General features: G+C 33.2%; 1 protein-coding gene across 1 annotated transcript; it reads left to right on the forward strand.

Moving 5' to 3' along the window:
* The first annotated feature begins 2,238 nt into the window (after positions 1 to 2,238).
* LOC121402205 lies at positions 2,239 to 9,401 on the forward strand. The gene is made up of 11 exons (XM_041588697.1): positions 2,239 to 2,351; positions 2,713 to 2,771; positions 3,127 to 3,189; positions 3,706 to 3,762; positions 4,036 to 4,086; positions 5,873 to 5,938; positions 7,628 to 7,678; positions 7,858 to 7,890; positions 8,568 to 8,600; positions 9,105 to 9,131; positions 9,246 to 9,401. Exons 1-10 carry the CDS (start codon positions 2,303 to 2,305, stop codon positions 9,111 to 9,113), a joined length of 471 nt encoding a protein of 156 aa, XP_041444631.1. The 5' UTR covers positions 2,239 to 2,302; the 3' UTR covers positions 9,114 to 9,131; positions 9,246 to 9,401.
* Positions 9,402 to 9,770: the final 369 nt, after the last annotated feature.

The raw sequence follows: 9,770 nt of genomic DNA on the forward strand, positions 1-9,770 counted from the left end.
CGTATGGCAGTTGTTTAAAGAGAACAGTAGATTACTAGCCAGCAAAGCTACCTAAGCTAAAATGTCCCTCAAATCCCTGCAGACTTCTGTCCCTCCAATACAGAGCAGTATCAAGCAGATTACTAGCCAGCAAACTTACTATCATCTGTCCCTGAAATCACTAACAGCTCTCCCCCTACACTATCTCTTCCAAGCACACACAGGCAGATTTTTCAGATACATTTTTGCCCTTGATCCCCCTCTGGCATGCCACTGTCCAGGTCGTTGCACCCTTTAAACAACTTTAAAATCATTTTTCTGGCCAGAAATGTCTTTTCTAGATGTTAAAGTTCGCCTTCCCATTGAAGTCTATGGGGTTCGCGAACCGTTCGCGAACCGCTCGCGTTTTTGCGCAAGTTCGCGAATATGTTCGCGAACTTTTTTTCCGACGTTCGCTACATCCCTATTCAGAAACTCTACTATAGTTTATATAAACAATCTTATGTGTATTCATGGGGCAGCAATTCAAAGCTGAAAAAAAGGGGAAAATGCAAAGGATACACAGCAGATAATATCTGTAGTATACAATGAGATTCTTATCTGTTATCTGCTGTATATCCTGTGCTTGAATGGCAACAGTGCATTATATTGTCTCTCCTTTAAACCTTTTGTCATGTTTTGGTGTTACTGTTCAATTAAGACAGGCTTTAACTGCAGAGGTCCCTCAATCAACTTTGTGGTGACTTTAATATTGGTTGAAAGTTAATACTGTGTTGTGTCTTACATTAGACATATTTTAGTATTAAAAAGAAGTGTAAGAAATTAATTCATGATGCTATGTACAATAGAGTTCAAGAGAATGGAAATAAAACAAGAAGAGTCCTGGAAGTGTCAGTGTAAAGCAGTATTGAGTAATGGAATCACAGACAGACTGAAGGGAACATATATTATATCTTGTAATACATGGTATTTATATATCAAGGGGCCAATTTATTAAGGTTTGAACTGTAAATTTAAATTGGAATTTTAAAGTTGGATTTTTGTTCACAACTCTCAAATTTGAGTTGGGACTATTCAAGATTTATCATACCTTGACCCTGGGAACAATTCAATTTTGATAATACGCCACCTAAAACCTGCTAAGTTCATTCAGAAGTCAATGGCAGAGTTCCAGTGACCCATTTGAAGATGTTAATAGCCTTCCTTACATTGAGTTTAGTTGAATAATCAGTAATAGTTGTCTAATTTTTTTCTTAAATAAGATACTATTTGAGTTTTGAGGTTTCATCACTGTTTAATTTTAAACAACACAACAACTCTTGAATAATCATCCATTAGATTATATGCACCATTCTATAGAAAATTAACACTTTACAACTGTAGATATAGAAATGGATATTATATAATATCACATAAAATGGTCATTAGACAGTAGACTTGGTATTCTGACTATCACTTTATGAGAGATTTATCATGTTTCAATTTTACTACACTTGAGTTTTGTGTGGTAAAAATGCAATTTGAATTTAGGAAATTTTAATTTTTAAGATTTATTAAGTGCAAAAACATCTATAAAACATCTATCTATAGGCTTGAGCGTTTGTGTAGAAATCAAAGGGAGTTGTATTAGCAAGATTCAAGATATTTTTCTATTTCAGTTTATAGGATTAATTTGAAAATTAGGCAGACTCGTTGACATGAGTAGAATGTGATTTTGCTACTTACTATGTATGAGTTGTTTTTACATGATGAGTTTTCAAGATTTTAGGTTTTTATATAGCAAACATTCGAGTTTGGAGAGTTTTGAAGTTTCATATTAGGAGAAAAAAAAAGTACATTTTTGATCATTTGGCCTCCAAATACTATAGTGAGTAAAATGGTAAGGTTGAAATATTGCACAAAATTTTGTAGAATTTTCTATGTGAGAAGAAAATGATGAAGTACAGCATATTGACAGGGAAAATTTGGAAAAGGCAATACATACAGTGTAAGAGAACACTAGAGTATATGATCTATGTTCTGCTGCAATTTCCTATTGAAGTCAAATTTGTTTCAATTTTTTTGATAAGAGGGACGGATGAAAATGTAAATTGTATATTTTTAAGTCCTCAAAGATTGTTTGCGTTGGGAATTGTAAATAGCAAGAATGTAAATAGAGAACATTTAATGATTTGGCATTGCTACAAAGACAGAGGCGTCATCTTAAAGTCTCTTAAACACATTTCTACAGTATAAATATCATGCTTCTGTGAATTATACACTCACAACTTCAGATACACCTTGAATACATTATTTGGAGACTCAATAGCCAAACTAAGGCACCATGAAGATAGCAGCAGTTTTTCTTTTAGTGGCTCTAAGCAGTTGCTTTGGTAAGATATATCGTATTTTTATTTACTTTATTTACTAAATGTTATAAATAGACTTTGAAAATGGATTATTACAAAGGTATGACACATTTTTAATGATTTCTTTTCAAATCTATCTACATTTTTAATGATTCTGTTTATGTAAATTTAAATTGTTCTAAGAACATTCAACCTGTGTTTTGAAGCTCATTTGAGATTTTACTTTTGTGCCAGTAAATATTCAATTGGCTTGTGAAGTCTCAACTAACAAACATGCAATAGTGTTTCACACTTTTTTGTATATTCTTAGTTTATCTTTTACACTTCAACTTCATAATAATCTTATTGTATTCCTTCTTTTAAAAATATTCTTCCTATGATAAAGATTCTTCAACTGCTCTTGTAAATACTGACCTGGTGAGCTGCCTAAAAACACTACTGGTGGTAGGTAATTCATTTTTACTCTACTTAAGAAACTTGCAATATTCTCTTCTTCCAATTTAATCTGTTTTAGAAATCCTTTAGAAGTCATTTTCCTTTCTCAAAAGGTTTTTGAGGTTTTAACAGTAAAATTATTTTGTAAATCTCTGACAAAAAGGCAGTACTCTAACTACTGTGTGATAGCCTTATTTAGATATGTTTTGCTTTTCCAATTGTTACAATAACATAAACTAGAAGACTAGATGATTTAATTCTAGCACATGCAATTTCATATTTTTGAATAATTGCCTTTCAAGATTTGAAAATGTTTCTTTGAACTCAGATCAATATCATTTAGAAACGTTTATTTTTTTTTCAGAAAAACACCCCGGACCTTATAAAAGAGCTCCAGAGATTGTTATGTCTTTACAAACAAGGAAAGGTATGCAATAATGTAAAGATAAAGATGTTCTTTTTCAATAAAGTGTACTTAAAGTTCACTTTGTGATTTTCATACCATGCAAAACAAAAATACACACATAAATGAAAACACATACAATCTATCTGAATATTGTACCATGCGTCATGAAGAATACCTGGCAAAGAAAAACATCTATTACTGAATTGAAACCTTCCCAAATAGACATATTTTTAATCATATAGGTGGTTATTTATCAAGGTCCGAAGTTATCCCAATATTGGGTGCTACAAACTCCGATCTAAGCCGCTCGGGTTTTTAACGCTTATTTATTATTACATTTTCCCGAAAATTTGCTATGGCACGAGAGCAAGCACACATCAATAAAATCATTGGGACTTCTCCCATTGACTTTTATGCTACCTCAACAGGACTGAGATGCCAGGATTTCAGATTCCAACCCCAATGTGACTCTAGTTAGTCATGGTGCAAACAAATACAGAAATAGGTCTGTGACATTTTTTTGTATTCTTTTTGTAGGATGAAAACAATGAGGCCCTGTACAGACAATTTCTAAAAGAACTTGATTCGTTACTGGTAATAAAAGTTTTTATACAATTCTGTCTTGTCTGTGTGATTCCTAATTTCGATTGCTGAAATTGTCTAGTAACCTTAATGCATTTACCAAATTTTTTGTCTTTTTGCAAATTTTCAGCAAAACTTTGTCCATCAACTAATTATAAGGGTTGTACGTAGCAAAAATGCCTATTTTGATAATAAATGTCCAAATCCACTTTTGTTTGCACTTTCAATTTGATATCAGTCCACTGTTCTTGTAATAACCTTTTTTTTTTATATATATTTTTATAGCAAACTGCAGGCTGTTCTCTTGATCAGATTTTGGGAACAAAAGATGTTCTGGTAATGTATCTTCATGCTTCACTTGAAAAATATTCAAACATAGTAAATTAGGTTGAAAAAAAAGATACGCATCCATCAGGTTCAATTTTTTCAGTCTATATCTAACCTGCCTAACTGCTAGTTTATTCAGAGAAAGGCAAAACAGAAGTGGGCCTGGCCGGAGTGCACCCCAGCTGGCAGCTCACCCCCACTTCCCCCATTGCAACTGAGTCTATTTTAAGGTTAGGCAGAAAAGGTAGCTACCCAGCACGCCCCAATTGTTGCACCCTAGGCAGCTGTCTCATCTGCCAACCCCTAGTTCCACACTTCTGAAGCCTCTCCAATTTGTCTCAGAGGGGGAAAGATTCCTTGCTTATTCTGAGATCGCAATTGGACTAGTCCCTGGATCAACCTGTACTTTCATAACCTTGTATTCCTTTACTTGCCATCCAATTCCTTTTTAAAGGTATATTATGGATCAGCCAGTGTGATAGATTCAGAGAGGTTTTCACTTCTTCACAGCTCACACCTTAAAAAAATCCTTCTGAATATTTAGATGGAGTCTCCTTTCTTTTAATCAGAATGGGTGCCCATGTGTCATACTTGCAAATGCCATACTGTGTATCTATTTAGAGTCAGGGCAATTAGGAATATATCCACATGTAAAATGCCAGACAAGATTGTACAGCATTCTCCTCTACATCCTCACTGCTCCATACTGGGCAAGCAACATAAGGCAGGAGGAGAGACCTTGCTTATGCAGGGAAGGGATGTCACGCCAAAGTAATATATATATATATAATATAACAATGTACATTTACCCTGTGTTCACAAATATCTTGGCAGTTATTTACAATAATTAAGCTATGGTGAGAAGAGTCAGTAGGAGAGTAAGTGGGGAATAGGTAGTGGAATTACAAGCCCAATGAACACAATGAGGAGAGCATGGCAAGAAGGAGAGTGGTTTTTTTCAGTCCTTTTCTTCCTCAAGGCTGTCGTGGATATTGTAGTCATCTCTCTCCTTAGAATGTGATGGTTTCTAGAAAATCATAAAACTTTTAAAGTAATATGGCAGCTGCTACAGTATAAGAGAGAAATAGTGAGAAGTTATATGGCTGTTTAATCACGCATGGTCAAGCATTTTACAAAATAAATATAGAGTTCATCAGAAGCATTCCATCTCTTTTCAATTGCATTAAGCATTAAATGACCTCTCAGTGTATTGCATGGGTTTCAGATTTTGTATGTAGAATCAGGAAGTGGATCCACATGAAAAGGCTCTCTACTTATTTGTGTACAAAGCAAAGGGAACCCTGAGAAGAAAAAACATATTGTAAAAGGGTTTAACTCAGTAGAATTATGACTGTGTCAAAAGAGAGCCCTTTACAATATTTCGAAAACTAAACTTCAATAGCATTGTTGACATTATGTTGGAGGAGTAATTGAGCTTGTATAAATGGAGTTGTCTGTAATTAGGGATCAGCAGTTGAAATGAAGCCCATAGACTCCAATGGGAGAAAAAAATGTTACGTGTAGGATTGGGCGAATTTGACCCATTTTGTTTCGCCAAAGAAAAAAAATCACCGCCGTTGAAGTGTCAACGACGGCCACTTTAATGGGCATCAAAAATATTTCTGGCGTGCATCTTTTTATTTTTGATGTGCATTGCCATACGAGTCTATGGCCATCATTTCTGCGGCAGAACAAGGTGAATAAAATGTGCCCGTCCCTAGTGCATGGAGAAGCAAAACATGTCCAATTCACCCATCCCTATCTGTAATATGACATGAGGTGTTTTCTCTACTAGGAAACTACTACTGATAAAGTTGGCGATGTTGCTAGTGATGTTGCGCAGAAGCTCCTTGAAGCTGTGGTAAATATTTTTTCACTTTGCTTGCTTTAAAATCAGTACACACAACAAAGTATCAGCAGGAATACATAAAACTCCCCTTTGTATTTCATTTTCATTTAAATGTATATATAGTATAAGCAGTGATCCCCAACCAGTAGCTCGTGAGCAACATGTTGCTCCCCAAACCCTTGGATGTTGCTCTCAGTGGCCACAACGCAGGCGCATATTTTTGAATTCCAGGCTTTGAGGCAACATTTGGTTGTATAAAAACCAGGTGTACTGCCAAACAGAGTCTCCTGTAGGCTGCTAGTCCACATATGGGCTACCAATAGCCAATTACAGCCCTTATTTGGCTTGATCTAGGAAAATTTTTCATGCTTGTGTTGCTCCCCAATTCTTTTTACATCCGAATGTTGCTCACGGGTGAAAAAGGTTGGGGATCTACAGATGAAGCCACTTGGATTTGTGAGTTAAATGTGTCATGACTCAGAGTTAATTGAAGAAACTGTGTTATCTAAAGTTATCTTAACTCATTTAATGCATTTAACCTTTTCATTAGCATACCAAAGCACCATTGTTCACAATGGTGAATGCTTTAATTAGATGGGATGTTGTGTCACAGTTTTCTGTGTTAAATGAGATAAATGGGATATCTGTGTTTAGTTATTCTGTGTCAAACAGACAAACCAAAGTGGCTGCATCTGTAAGTATAGCAAAAGAATATTCTTTTTTTATAATCTGACCATTGAGATATCAATGGGATTAATTAAAAACTTGGTTGTTGTTTGTTGAAATTTTTAGTGAAAAAACTTTAATTTGTAGAGAGAAAAATCAACATTTTTAGAAATTTATTATACCCTAAAACTGCTAAAAGTCTGAACCTGAAAATACCTGTTGAATTCATGTAAAAGTCAATGGTGCAGTAGCTGTCCCTTTAACCATTTGAATATGTTTTTAACCTTCATGAATTTTGGGGTGCTTTATGCTGGTTTTTGTTGAAAACTTGACAATAGTAATTCTATAAAGTTGTACAATTTGACTTGAAACTTTAATTGTTTATTTGCTTTGTTTGTAAACTTGAAAATTTAGAGTTTTTGTCAATTTGATATTTTCAACCTGAATTATTAGTAAATAAGCCAAATCCATAGGTGGGAGTTAGGTCAAGATTGTTTCTGGAAACATATAAATACCCTAATTCTAATATATTAATTCTAATGGCTTGTTCATTTAATTATAAAAGATGTCTTTGTTCTTCCTTCTACTAATTATGATACAAAAATGCTAAGACTTATGTACATACATGTATACACGACTACCCACAGGCACAATCTCTTTGCTTTTTATGACCAGTTAAGTGAATAGCTTTGTAGCTTATGAATATGATTCGGACCAGATCTGCAAGGGATTTTCACAACATTATAATAACTTGGGATGCAGTAGCATTAGGACACGTTGGACTTATTTCTTGTCCAGTACTGAAAAGTTAAGCTACTCAAAATCTAAGCATGTAGAGTAAACTACTAGACATTCTGGTAAATATGGACAGAACTGGTTGCACTCTGCTAAAATGGTGCTTATTCACATACAAATTATATTATTTTGACCAATATACAGTGTTAGAATGTATATTGATATCTCCTATGGAAATTAACTGCAAAAAAATATGAAAAGAAACACTTGTGTTAAACTAACTTTTTGTATGTTTATTAGGATTTTCTTCAAGTTCTTGGCACAGTTTTGAACACAGTATGTGACTTGACGGTAAGAACAATTTGAAACCTGACCAATATATTGTTTTATCTTTTATTTATATAACACTAAAATATAACCCAGTTATTGTTATTATCATTTATTTGAATTTAACTATTATAATATCAGCCAATTTTAGCAGTTGTGTAAATAATACATAACAATGCAATTCATTTTATTACTTTTATTAGAAAAAACCTCTGGGAAGTGTGTCAGATATATTGGTAAGTGCTCACTGTTTTTGTTCAATGTCCCCTTTATTGGTCTAAAGATGGATAGCATTTTCTTGTTTGTCATTGGTTTTTTGTTATATTTGTTTTTTGTCCTACATCACAGAATGTATTACCAATTACCAAGTTGATTTTTTTTTAAAATAAAGACAACAAAAATATATCATGAAATAGGAAGGAAAAACATTTCTAAAAAATTGAAAACAAATGTATGCATACATTAGGACATTAGAGATTTTTGTACCTTTTTGTAGCTTTTCCCAGCTAAATTTTTAGAACCAGTGGAGGATGCTGTGCCCCAGTAAAGAAGAATGCATAGTAAAAGGCACATATATATATATATATATATATATATATATATAGCAGAATCTGCTCTTACATAAAGGCACAACTGCAGTGTTTTCAATCTATTTCCCTATAACAAGTAAGTCATGCAAATATTTGCATTGTAGCATGTTTATTGATCTAAATCTCTATTTACAAATGTTTCCATATTTTAATATGCATAGCAAATCTACCTAGAGATAATAATATTGTCCTGCTAAATGTTGAGTGATAATGTTACGGTGCTAACTGGATCATGGAGATATTCTCCTGGCAATATCCTCTGAATTTAATTTAGAACCTTGAACACTATTCCTTACAAATGTAATTTTTTAATATCTTTACAGGGAATAAGCCTTCCCAGTCTAACTGGGTCATTGGTAAGAATACATTATTCCTTGCTTGTTACATGACAAAGATAAGTTTATGCTACACTATAATAAGAGGGCATTGACAGTGCAGTGTCTATCCAGTTGTGAGTGAAGTGCTGTCAATTTTACAAGAAAAAATTGAATCCATGAGAGGAGATACAGTTAATATCAACATTCTTAATTGTCCAAACAAAAATATACTTTGCCTTCATGCACAAACCTGTTATTCCTAAGTGGCAACACACACACACATAAAGCATATGTTGTACGTGCTGTAATGTTTCTGAAAACTCAACTTAACTGGGAACTTTTCAAGGAATCCTATATGTAACATTTAGCCTTAAACCTTATCAAAAATAGAAAGATTTGCATTTTGATTAATAAAAATGAAAATTGGGAAATAATTTAAAATGAATATTATGTTCCAGATTGTAATATTTGTTTGTTTCTTACATACCACTCATTTTCCTAGTGCAAGATGTTTGATCATAATTGCTTTTGTTATTTTTTTAGGGCTTTTAACTCTCCAGAATTCTCAATGTAAGCAGACTTAAATAATGCACACAAAAGAGACCGTAATAAAGTGGATCATTTTAGTAGGTAAAAAACTAAATCATTTCCCTTTCTTTTCTTTTTATCTTCTTTTATTTACAGGGTTACAAGTGGTAAACATGGCTATTCTGCTAATGGGTCACCTGATTTCTTTTCATGTCTAGTGTAGCCAGCTACCTAATGCTGCATACTGCATAATGACTGCTTGTAAAATGTAATTCTCTTAAAATGACAAATAAACAGCATCTGCAAAAAAAAGTCTGTTTTTTTTTCAAGATACTGTGCTATGTATATTATTAGTTATTATAAATATTGTACTATAAGAAAAATATTATTTATTTTTAATATTTATATATTTTGGTCATTCCCTGCAGCACTTTACAGAGTAAAAGGGTACAAATAAAATACAATACACAGACAAACATTTCATCAGAATAAATGCACAGTTACAATAAGATAATGTTAAGAGATGTATGGGGCCTGCTCCCAATATTTAAAAGGGAGAAGAAATTAGACTTACGGTCTCATATAATTAGAGTACATTTCAGTAGAACCAAATTGAGAGATAAAGGATAATTGTATTAGATAATATTAGATAACATAATGTAATATTGAAAAGTCATCATA

Source organism: Xenopus laevis, chromosome 3S, assembly GCF_017654675.1.
Source record: "Xenopus laevis strain J_2021 chromosome 3S, Xenopus_laevis_v10.1, whole genome shotgun sequence".
Lineage (NCBI taxonomy): Eukaryota > Metazoa > Chordata > Amphibia > Anura > Pipidae > Xenopus > Xenopus laevis.